This window comes from Malaya genurostris, chromosome 3, assembly GCF_030247185.1.
Source record: "Malaya genurostris strain Urasoe2022 chromosome 3, Malgen_1.1, whole genome shotgun sequence".
NCBI classification, from domain to species: domain Eukaryota; kingdom Metazoa; phylum Arthropoda; class Insecta; order Diptera; family Culicidae; genus Malaya; species Malaya genurostris.
Genome location: NC_080572.1, coordinates 222580884 through 222594109, shown reverse-complemented (window position 1 = coordinate 222594109; position 13226 = coordinate 222580884). Strand labels below are relative to the sequence as shown.

The window sequence follows — 13226 nt, the reverse complement described above, 5'->3', positions numbered from 1 at the left end:
AAAAACTTTTACATACCTGGATAATTTCCATACGAAGCAACTCCACCGGACATCAGCTTCACCATTGGTTCCTTGAAGTGAGCCTTCTTCTTTTTCTTATCGATCGGTCGAATGATTAGCAGTGGTATTTCACCGATCGCCCTCTTCGGTTTGCGGGCACTGAAATTTGCTGTTTTGTGGGTGGGACTTTGGAAAAAGGTTTCCTCCGCTATACTGTCGGTAAATTTTGCCGGTAAGGTAGTTTGCTGTGGCGAGGCTGGTGGCTTTTCTGCACTCAGCAACACGGGAGCTGAAATATATTCAAAAATTACCCTATTTGAAAATGATATATAGAATAATCAGAACCAGTTTATTTATTGAACTGAACTGTGCGCAAAGCAGGTAAGCTCTAAATCATTGCTTATCCAATAAGGAGCAACTTCACAGCTGCTTAGCAACTGATGCCGAAGAGTGATTTCCGTTTTAACACTATAAACGTCGGAAGAAGTGTAGCACATTTATATGTAAATTAAAATCGAAACAGATTAGTACGATTGATGTTTGATTCATCAATTAGATTACTTGTTTTAACATACGTGAACATACAAATTTCATGACCGTTCCCACCGGACCGACCACCCGGTAGTAGCAAAGTATATCCTCATTGACGATCTTCTATCAGAAGGTAATATATTATATATGATTCCCGCAGAGCTTGCAATCTTGTGCAGATCTCACATCTTCTTAGATCATTTGGATCCAGGGATGTTTTCCGTTTCCCCCGGTAGAGCCAAGCAAGTCATCGTTTACTACCAGCGACCGAACAATCCGGAATCAGAACTAATTGGCTCAAGTGACATGTTCCCCTAGTTATATGGAGTTTGGTGTCCGAAAAGGTAAGCACTATTACTCAATCTATTACGGAGCAATTTCAGACATTAAGAACAGAAAAGGAGGCAACATCATGATTGACTCTCTCCGTTTAGGATGTTACTTTATGTATGTCTTCAGACTGGCAAGCCAAATTTTTTTTCAAAAATATGCGCTTATAAAGAATGGAAACTGTACCCGATCAACAGACCATAACAGGATGCTCTAAAAATTATATCTGATCATTATACTTGTATCTCATTAAGATATAGTGAATTGTAGATTATTCCTGAAAAGAGTACCAACACTTTTATCGATCACGTTTTTGATTTTCAACACGAGTAAGCTTCAATAAAGAGTGCTAGCTCAGGAACAGAAATATTCTCCTATTACAAACAATTGAACATACTTTGATTGTGATTTTGTTATGACGACCTTAGTTTAGAATTTGAGAATGTTCCTAATTAATTACAACTTTCATTGTGAATCGTTTTTATTTAGAGATTAAAACAAGCTTTGTTAATAGTTCTAAAACAGGTTGGAAAGAAGCCACGATAGAGATGGGGCGATGAATATCATTTTAGCTGTGATAGAGCAATACTGTAGTCATTATATGATGTCAAAATACCCTTCCACTCTCAGTTAGCTCACATGCGCTGATGCAAACTTGAGCGTATTTTAGCAATTATAAACTTCCATGTTCGAATCAGTTGTCGCCAGTCTTCCCACGCACCGCACCGTGCATGTGATGTGTCGCACGTTCATTCTCACTTGAATCGGGTTTACAGTGCACAGCGAACCACACCGAACACCGCACATAGCCAGTCGAGATTGCTAGTTTTGCTACTTTTCACTATACGTGGCCGGGTGTTAATTGAAAATTAGAAAACTAGCTGCGTTAGATTTTTTGTCATGATTCTGAACGCTAATAACTCAGTGATCTGTACATGAATTTATATAATTTAACTTCCAATCGATTCGGAAACATTTAAATTAAACATGTATGGTAACGTCGTTTCAGTATATCAATAGCATACTATTGAAAAATTGGTTAGAATCGACCTATGTTTTCACTAACCAATCACAGCAGGGTAAATGATGTCATCCTATTGATTTTTCGTGCACGGCCGACGGCTTCGATCGTTGGTCTGCACCTAGAATGTCATATAATAGCAGATCTGTTTTGTTCGATATAGGTAGTATTTACGTCATGCAAGAAAAGGTAAAGACTGTCCCAGAAAGTATGGGCGCACTTTGATTTCGCTGTAAATAATTCACAAGTGGTAAGTTTAAGAGGAAAAAGATTTTTACCCCTTAGTTTATGCTAGGTGCACATAACCAATTTCATTTGATTTTATGTTTCGTCTTAAACTCATCAGTGCGTAGTAGTTTATGTTGAACTGCTACCTCCGACCTGACGGTTCAACATAAACCGCTAGGCAGACGTAAAGTTAATGCTATTTGCAAAACACTTCTTTGATATTACAAGGTAGCAGTTCAACATAAACTGCTACGCACTGATGAGTCTAAGACGAAACGTAAAATCAAATGAAATTCACAAGTGTTAGATCTTCACATTTTATTCGATATACTGATAATATTAGATTACAACAACAGAATATTATTCTCAACATTTGCTACTTAGTCATTGTAGACTATTCAGGTATGGTCATTTAGGAGTTAGCCTATGTTTGTGCTTAGAGCACATAACCGTTTTTACTTTTCTTTCCGTTTCGTCTTAGACTCGTCAGTGCAGAGCAGTTCAAATTGAACTGCTTAATGTAAACTTAAACAGCTCAACTTGAACCGCTAAGCAGACGTAAAGTTAATGCTACTTGCAAAACACTTATTCATTTGGTACCGAAGTACCACGTCTTTCCTGACGTGCCGAACGAAAACGTTGTTTTCGGCATATACTGGCCGATTCAGGTATGGTCATTTAGGTTAGGTTTAAGTTTGCAATAAGCAGTTCAATTTGAACTGCTCTGCGCTGACGAGTCTAAGACGAAACGTAAAGAAGCGTAAAAACGGTTATGTGCCCTAAGCACAAACATAGGCATTGTAGACTAGCTGGCGCACCTCCTACTCCTACTTCCGTACAGACTACTTGGCGACAAGTTTTGACACTTTTTTCCAATCTTTTTCGAACTGTTGAATGGTTTCGTCTGCCGAGACATGTTTCCTAAAATGTGCCTTCGTTAATTCCCAAAATTTCTCAATTGGTCGAAGTTGTGGGCAATTTGGTGGATTCATGTCTTTTGGGACAAAAGTGACATTTTTGGTAGTATACCATTCTACCGTTGATTTCGAGTAGTGGCAAGAAGCAAGATCTGGCCAGAAGACAACAGGATCCTTGTGGCTTCGAATTATGGGTAGAAGTCGCTTCTGTAGACATTCCTTGATGTATATTTCGCTGTTCATTGAAGCAGTGGTGATGGAGGGTTTCGAAATCTTACCGCAGCTACAAATTGCTTGCCAGACCATAGCTTTCTTACCAAATTTTTTGACTTCAATCGATGTCTCGGAATGGTTTAACACTTACCCTTCTCGCACCGTATAATATTGTGGTCCCTTCACGGATTTGTAATCGAATTTCCGGTAGGTTTCGTCGTCCATGATTATGCAGTTCAAATTTCCAGCAAGAAATTTCTTTCCAGAGTTTACTGAAGATATTAATGTAAATCAAATCGAAGTGCTAGACATAATAGATGCCCTAAACAAATTGGATGTCTCTAAAAGTGCCGGACCTGATGGGATTCCAGCCATATTTATGAAAAAATTAGCATTAAATCTTGCGACCCCTTTGTGCTGGCTTTTTAATAATTCGCTTCAGTCTGGAGTTTTTCCAGATACGTGGAAAAACTCTTTCCTTATACTAATTTTCAAAAATGGGAAAAAACAGACATATGCAACTATCGCGGGGTTGCTATTCTTTCTTGCATTCCGAAGCTCTTTGAAGCGATCGTTAATGACAAACTGTTTAGTCAAATAAAAAATAGAATTACTCACATGCAACATGGATTTTTCAAAGGACGTTCTACTACTACTAATTTGCTTGAATTCGTCCACTATACCCTGGTCGCTATGGACAAGGGAAATTACATTGAAGCTCTTTATACAGATTTCAGCAAAGCATTCGATCGTGTTGACATACCCATGCTTATGTTCAAATTACAGAAATTGGGAATCTTACCAGGTCTTCTTAAATGGTTGGAATCTTATCTAACAAATCGTCAACAAATTGTAGAATTTAAGGGTAAAAAGTCGAGCCCCATTCACGTCAGTTCCGGGGTCCCCCAGGGATCTCATTTAGGTCCTCTTTTATTTATCTTGTTTGTTAACGACATTTCCTTTCTTTAAAAAAAATAAAAATTCTAATATACGCAGACGATATAAAACTATTTTTAGAAATAGAGAAAAGTGAGGATGCCAAGGTTTATCAAGAAGAAATTCTTTCTTTTTATACATGGTGTAACAAAAGTCTTCTACAACTAAATGTGAAAAAATGCAGTAGAATAACATTCAGTAAAAAACGAAATACACCTGACTTGATACTTACTCTTGGAAGTCAAACAGTTCAAAAATGCGAAAGAATTAGGGACTTAGGAATAATACTAGATTCTAAAATGACTTTTGTTGACCATTATAATACAATCATAAACAGAGCCAATAACATGCTAGGGTTCATAAAACGATTTTGTTACAGTTTTCACGATCCGTATACAATTAAAACATTATACATTGCCTTTGTTCGGTCAGTACTAGAATACTGTAGCTTAGTTTGGTCACCTTACTTAATCACATGGGAAGATCGAATTGAATCAGTTCAAAAACAATTTTTGTTATTTGCACTTCGTAAATTAGGTTGGACAAGACTTCCTCTTCCGTTCTATAAAGCCCGCTGTATGCTGATCAGTATTCAAACATTAAAAGAACGCAGAGAATTTTCAATGGTCTCATTTGTAAATGACATTGTCTCGAATCGCGTAGATTCCAGTCAACTCCTGTCCGAACTAAATTTTTACATACCATCTCGGCCTTTAAGAAATCGAAATATTTTTATTACAAACCACTAGCGAACAAACTATGCAAAAAATGGGCCAATAAATCAATTGATGGCTGTATACAACAAGCATTCAGAAGCAGTCGATTTCACTATGTCAAAAAACAAACTAAAGCAATATTTCAGTTCTATTCGGTAAGCCAATTATAATTATTTAACTCATAATAAATTATACATTATTTAGTGATCTATTTAGAATAGTTTACTAATTTAAGATTATTGTAAATATCCTTATGGTCTACTTTTGATTGACGACAAATAAATAAATAAATCGGCAGCTAATTGTTCACCGCTTGAACAACGAAATTTTGCCTAACTAGCTGCCTTTATAGCTTTATTACTAAACACACAGATGATTAGAATTCCCAAGAGGGAATCCACCAGCAAAATGTTCACAGGGCAATGCGAAATTTTTTCTACTCTTGAAAAATGGCTTGCTGGAAGAGCTTTTTTGATTCCGTTGCTGATAAGCCTAATGCTACAGATGCACTTTCAAGAAAATACAAATAGTACCAATTCACTTTAACAGCAAATTTGTGAACGTTAAGCGTTTTTAAATACATTGACATGAATTGTCCGACAATACATTACTCGCAGATGAAATTAAAATATTCATATTGTAGGAATATCTATCCAGTACATAGAAAACTTGTTTTACAATTATCTTTTATATTCTTCTGCACACTTAATGCTCAACACGGAAATTCGATTTTAATTACATAATATATTTTGGATTGTCACTAGTAAAACTAATGTTTTAAAAATAACCATGCAGGCCGGCAGCATGGAAAGTAGCTTTAGGCCCGTTCAGGTGGTAGCCCTATAATTTGCAGAAATCGAATTACCGTAGTTTTAAACACCTCTCACTTTAATTGGTGTAAAGAAAATGCTGAATTAAGCTAATGTTACAATGAGACTAGCATTCTACCATTACGGAAAATAGACCATGTAGTGTCCATGGACATGATCCCTCCCAAAACGCAAGAGCTTAGCCCAAAATAAAAATATTGGGTCATTGCCAAGAGGCCTGAAGAAGTAGCGAAAGAGAGTCATAAGTAAGATACACCCAAACTTCCATTTACGTAATAATCGGGACTTCGTAAATCGAATTATGACTTAAAAAAAGTTTGCGTCATTTGCAATTTTCAACGTAAAAAAAGTTTTCGTTATTTGGAATTTTCAACGTAAAAAAAGTTTTCCCTATGTATGTATGTTATTGGATATATATAATATAATGTATGACTATGGAACAAAAATTATTAGTATATACAGGAAAAGGATGTTTTAGATCGCATCAATTTCCAAGATAGCGACTTCCGGTTCATCCAACCCACACACAACCTGACAGAAATGAGCCTGTTTCATATATGTTTCACTGAATTCAGGACGGCGCTAGTGTACCTAAACAATACAGGTGCAATGAATTACGAAACAAAAAGATTACAAGAGAGACCAGTACTTCATTACGTTATTTACGGTCACTGTGTATGCGTCTAGCAATATGTTTAAAAGGAGCGTAATTTTCATATTGTGACTCACGCAGGAACTCCTGAATGAGATGAAAATATTGAGATTTTTTCTAACAGCGCTGCATAGCAATAAACTCATCATTAACACACGTCAGAAATTTCGAAACATGCGTATTTTGTAATATTTCTATCTTTTAATTCACTCTGCCTAATGTCTTCTCTTAGTTCTGAAAAGATAACTATTTATAGCAATTGATAGAATTAGAAATGAAGTGTTTTTTGAAATGTGGTGTGTGACTAAAGAGTACCTAAAGTATTTAGTCGTATCAATTAAAACGCAAGGAATTATTAGCCATTTTTAGGAGTATTTGTTATCATTGGATGATCTTCTAATGACTTGGATAAAGATAAGGGAACCATAGATTTAATCTTGGTTTGGAAATTAGTAGTATTGTTCTTCAAGATTCAGTAGAAAAAAAACTTCACGTTTATTGTTCATTGAAATGTGATGAACTACTTTTAAGCCTTCTATTGATGAAAAAAGAAAAATTATACTTATACTAAACCGTAGTAACTTATCATCATAATGATTCTATTATTGTCAAGAAATGTTTTCAATTTCAGTAAACCGAAAGTCGCCATCTTGGAATTCAGAGCCACCTCATACATCTTTTTCCGACATTTACTCATCAAACCCGTTCCGAAAATAACCATGTTGTAGTAATTTCCATGGAATATGAATGAGCCGGAAATGATTTTCATTGTATGCAAATATCTCTTTTTACGAAGTAGTTTCGTAAAAAAAGATTACGTTATTTGGCATTTTGATCGTAAAAAGAGTTACGTAAAAAGAGGTTACGTAAAAAAAGTTTACGTAAAGGGAGGTTTGGGTATACAGTGAAGTAAGATACAGTGAACTATAGAAGCTATGTAGAACATGATGGATGCTTACAGTACGAGTTGCAAGTGAGAGTTGTTGCTGAAGCAGCACTCACTCAATAAGGTTAATTTGACATCTTATTATCACTGGTGTCGAGAAGGGGATTTATTATGGATATCCTAAATAATACAAACTAGCATACGCAAAGCCCAGTAGTCGAACAAAGCGACACCAAAACGAAACATTCAAGTGATTTCTAGTGATGTAACCACCAAAGAAATCGTATAAAACCCAAATAATTCTTTTGAAAAGTTATAAGAAAATGTTCCATGAGATCAGGAATAGGTCCGTTATATTCCATCATGACCACGCTCTGCCACATAATGCAGATCTGATCAAAAATTATTAGGGTAATAACGAATAGGAAATTTGGCATCGCTTCACTACAATCGAAAGAAAAAAATATATACTTCATTGGATCCGAAGACGACGAATGTTTGTGGTTCGGAATTGAAATCAGAGTCTCAATCTATTTTGTAGATGGGCCAAACTGATAAGTAACCGTGACATAAGACAAAAATGAATTACTATCGAACCATCCCACCTCAATGGAGAACAGAGTAAGAGTAATAGAGAGACGGATGCTTGAAATGTTCAAACTGAGATTCGTTATACGGGGACAGCAGCAGGTGAAACAGTAAGAATTTCAACTGGAGACTTAGAAGTATCATGTACGTGTTTCGCGCTACTTAATCAGGTTACCTTCTGAAACGCGTTTCCACGAGTATCACAGTAGCTAAGTTGATGGAGCACCACCACAGTAAGGAGAAGGTTGCGGCTTCGGGGGGTTCTGGCTCTAGCGATTCTTTTCTGCAAATACTAATTTTATTATTTGTAATTTCATTCATTGTAACTTTGAGATGAAGAAAAGTATTTTCATAAGTGCATGAATTTTGCCACTTCAATGTTTCCATCACTTTATTAAAACAGTCCCTGGAATCTTTTGCTATGTAAATGTAACCAACATAAGAACTCTTCAACGAAGTGAAACTGTTTTTTTAATACCTATTCGATTAATACATAACGAACAGCCAAAGTTCTTGTTTAGCTGAGAGTAATTTTTCAAGTAAACATTTTATATTTTAAGCCTTTTCGATTTCTGTTCATACATGTGCTTTGACCTCTCGGGCATAATACAATCCAAAAGGCCCACTAAAGGATTCCTCCGTAACTATCCGCCAGGAAACCAATGCGAAACAAAAACCAAATCTTTATTACCTTATTAATTTTGCGGCATCCTATTTATTGTTATACTCGAACAAATTTATATCATTCAGACACCACACCTGAATTCTTTGCCGAACAAATTTCCCGCCACCATAACAAGTGCCATTATTTAACATTTTCGGCTGGCGTTTTTTCCCACTGCTCGCGCAGCATCCGCCCGAAACTTTCACAGTTTTCATCTGACAGACCATTGCCCTCTGTCCTTCTTACATTGGCAGTCACTTTTGTACACGTCCGAGAAAAACCCCTCGCAACATCCGGTGGGGATTATCTCCGACAACGCTGCCAGCCAGGTATCGTTTACCGTGGCCAACCTTCGGCCCCACTGTCGTAACCGTCGCCGTCTTCGTCTTCGTCGTCGTCTTCGTCTTCGTCGCCATTGTCGTCATTCAAACGAACAATTCCGTTGCGGGAAAATCCTCAACGTGCCAGCTGAGCTAATATAACTAGACATTTCAAATCCACTCCAGACAAATAAATTTTCATGAAACTTCCCGTTTCACGGTGGAGGTGGGTCTAACCGGCGAAGGAATGTATTGTTAACGGAGTTTAGGATGCTCGGCATTGTTGTACTATCAGGTTCGCGATAGCAAGTTTCCTTTTATGTGACCGTATTGTGAGTATATTCATTCCTTGACGTGACATTTGATTTATCTTCTGATTTTGAGAAGACTTTTATATTCCGAAGTACATCGCAGTTTTTCGTATGCATCAGACGAAAACATATTTCAACTCGCTCCGTATTTATGCCTTTCTCGCGCCATCACAAGTGCAAACATTCATATAATGTTAAATATATACCGTGTCAATCAACACACAACAAAATCTGAATTGTTTCCAAACGAATGCGCATATTTTCCATCAATTTCGATAGTGAAAGAATGTGAATCTGTTTTCCCAAACTTAGACTCAAATGAAAGGTCGACTTCTAGTTCCAATTTTATCAGGCAAGATGAGTTAAAAACATGAAAATAATGTCATCTGTGATGCCAGAATTAATTTCGTTGGAGTTAAATTTAAATAAAAGATCAAAAGACTACATAAATAATGATTGAATTTTATCCAGATGCAACTTTCCGTCTAGAAATTGCTGTGATAAGTGCTAATGTAATTTGTGCTGAGCTCACAGGACTAATACATCGTTCAAAAAGTACCGGACTAACTAGAAATACATTTCTTGTGAAAAATTCATTTTCATTCATCAACACAATCATCTTCTAGTGCAATACAATCGTTCCATCAATTTTCTAACTTTTCGATGTCATGCTCATAGAATAATTTATTCTTGGCCTCAAAGAAGGTTTCAGTTGCAGCAAAAGCATTTTCATTCATTTCTTTTTCCTTGGAGCATATTTTTGGGATCAGCAAAGAGACTAGTAGTTGCTGGTGATGAAACGGTTCTAAGCCCAATGCGGTCAATTTGGCCATTGTTTTCATTGACTTGTGACACGGTGCAGTGTCTTGGTGAAAGATGATTTTTTTCATCCTCATATGATTTTGATTCCAATCTTCAAACGTATCAGTAAGTCAATTTTAATGGTTCTTCTCTTCTCAGTTCAGAAAGTTGACGTAAATTGTATCTCGTGCATCCCACAAACTAGCGCTATAATTTTTCCAGTTGCTTATAGCGTTTTTGGACGCTTCGAACTGTTTTCTTCGGCTATACGCCACTCAGCTGACTCGACTCAGGAGTAAAATGGTGGATCCATGTTTCACCTACTGTCATATACCGATACAAGAAATCCTATTCATGGCAACCAAACAGTGCCAAACAGTACTCTGAATTGTTGATGTGTTACTGAAAAAGATCTTTTTCATGCTCAGATTTTCGCGCAAATTCTCAGTAATCTCACGAACTTTGAGTTTGCAGCCATCCATCACGATTTTCAAAAGGAATTCCACCGGAAAGCCATTGTTTGGCTCGCTCGGTGTTTTACTCTTCATATATTTCGTATAGAAGGGATATGCAATCACTTGAAAATATCGACTAGTAAAAATTGTGTCATATACCATTCGACTTAGTTCATCGAGTTGAGCAATGTTAGTATGTGTGTGTTTGTATGTGTCAAATAATATCACTAGGTTTTCTTGGATATGGCTGAACCGATTCTGACAGACTTATATTCAAATGAAAGGTCTCGTGTGTGTTAAGTATTGTACACCGCCTTAAACTTAAACCGGCGAAACAAAAAACGCATAAATTTTTCTAAACTGGATTCAAAACTTCACAAATCGATAGCCGTTATCAGTAGGCAACTTAACAAATTAATATCGGCTATCCTGGTTCCCGGTCTCCGGTTCCAGAAGCACCGGAAATAGTGGTCATATATTCCAAAATGGATCTCATTGACTTTTTTCAGCGCTGGTATGACTGATTTCCACAACTTAGATTCATATGTTCTCGTGGTCCCATACGGAATTCCTGAATTTCATCCGGATCCAACTTTCGGTTCCGGAGTTATAGGGTAAAGTGTGTTAACTATTGTACGCTACCTTAAACCGGCGAAACAAAAACCGTGGGAAATTTTTTAACCTGAGCTCAAAACTACACAAATCGATGGCCATTATCAGTAGGCAACTAAACAAACCGATTCCGGCTACCCTGGTTTCTGATTTTCGATTAACGCCGAGAGATAATAGTCATATGCTCAAAAATGTATCTTACTCACTTCTCTCATGTGTGTATGTAACACTCATAAAGTGCACTCGATTTTCTCAGAAATGGTTGAGCCGGTTGTCAGCCGGGTTTCTCGTTCCGGAGTTACGGGGTAAAATGTGCAAAAAGAATAAAGAAAGTGCACTCGATTTTCTCAGAGATCGCTCATCCAATTTTTACAAACTTAGGTTTAAATGAAAGGTCTCACAATCCCATATAATTCTACTGAATTTCATTCGGATCCGACTTACGGTTCCAGAATTACAGGCTGATAAGTATGAAAATTTAATTTTTACGAGCGTGTTTTTATGCATAACAGGGAAAAATAAAACCAAACTCATTCAAATAGCCGTTTAATTCTTCAATCAGGCAGATATGGTTAATTGATGACCAAATACGTTGATTTTATATGTATGAAATTGCAATGTATGAGCGATTATGCTACAAAAAATAATTCCAAAATTGTCTCAGAATTGTTTCAATTTATAGGTTATGCTAGTTGCTGACCATACGGCAATTTTAGCTATATAGGTTCTCAACTCCCGAATCAGGAAGTAGAAGATTTTCACAAAGGTAGACCTTAAAAGGGTCAACGTTTATAAAAATATACGACTTTTGACCATTGTTCGGATCTCATTTCCGGATTTGGAACAACAGTGTGAGATGCGTTTAAAATTTTAAATCGTCATTTAGAGCAGAAAAAAAACGAAGAACTCCTATTAATTTGGATTAAAACTGTTGAAAATAAAAATGCTAAGTCTATGCTACTGCTAATGTATGTCCAAAAAACTTTTTTATTCTTATTCAATATCCAAAGAAAGGTCTTTCGAAAAATCCCTAAGTACTATGAATGAAAACAACAGTTATATGAGAAAGGAATTATAGCGCCACTAGGTGGCTTAAGACAGGTTTTTTTCGAATTCGAAGTGATGATACCTTAATGTTTATAGCTAAATCGAGGGTAGTTAGCTTCAAATACCAACTGGAAGAACGAAATTTCATATTTTTCAAACATGTACAAGAATAAATCAAAAGTAACAATTAGAGTGCTTTTGGGCTTTATTTATAATTTATTAGGGCGTCTGCCCAGCAACTACTACACGATTTTTAACAGCTGACGAATTTTGCTATAAATCGTACTCGCAGTTGACAGCACTCTCTTAGATTTCAATGAAACTCTCTCGACATATGGATTCTATCACAAAACAAATAACTTCGTTTGTTTTTGTCAAAATGTTTCTAGACTGTCTTTTCAAAAGGGCTACACTTTTTTTACAATTTTTCGCAAAAAATTATAGCCGAAAAATGACAAATCCTTCAAAAATGGTTATACTAGTGATGTTTACAAAATTAGTTTAATTTTCGAATAAAAATACTAAAAAAATTATTTATTGAATCCTACAATGAAAAAATCGATATCAAATATTTAAAACAAATAACAAAAAATGTCATTCTTCATTTGAATTAAGTTTTGTCTCCTTTCATATGTTGCAAGATGGGTATCTAACAATCAGAGCTAATAAAAGTCATTTTTACTGACTCGAAATAGACAAAAATGAAGAAAATTGAATGTCACCCTCAGCTTCACTTGCAAATTTTGAGAATTAGATTCATTTCCAGTCAACGACAAGAGCGGAATATTCGATATTCGATATTTAACCGAAGCTTCGAGAATCGAAAATGACATAAAACGATACAGAAATAATTTTACCCGTTGGTGCTCGTATCTATAGTAGTTTTGGGTTCCAAATAGGTTTTGGGGTTTAATTACTTTGATTTATCATATTTTGGACGTCATTTTTACGTTGTCTCGTCGTGGGGGAACAGGTGGCGTTGGTATTGATACTATATTTTGTTGCAGGCAGTGAGAGACGAAAATGCTTCGTCTATCTTCGTTTGTTTTGGATGCGATCATTTACGAATGAAAAAAAAGTAAAAATAGAACAGGAGGCTGCTGGATTGGATCCTTTAAATGAAAACACGTGCTCTACAAACAATATGGTATTCGGTGTAATTTTCGCA

The 13226-nt window shown here is 36.2% G+C and overlaps 1 protein-coding gene across 1 annotated transcript in view; it reads right to left on the bottom strand.

Moving 5' to 3' along the window:
* The window catches only part of LOC131437456 (uncharacterized), a 33465-nt gene that overhangs the window by 10077 nt on the left and 10162 nt on the right, over positions 1–13226 (bottom strand). The window contains exon 2 of the mRNA XM_058606824.1: positions 17–289. Coding sequence (XP_058462807.1) covers positions 17–289 — 273 coding nt within the window. The remainder of the gene's footprint in view (positions 1–16; positions 290–13226) is intronic.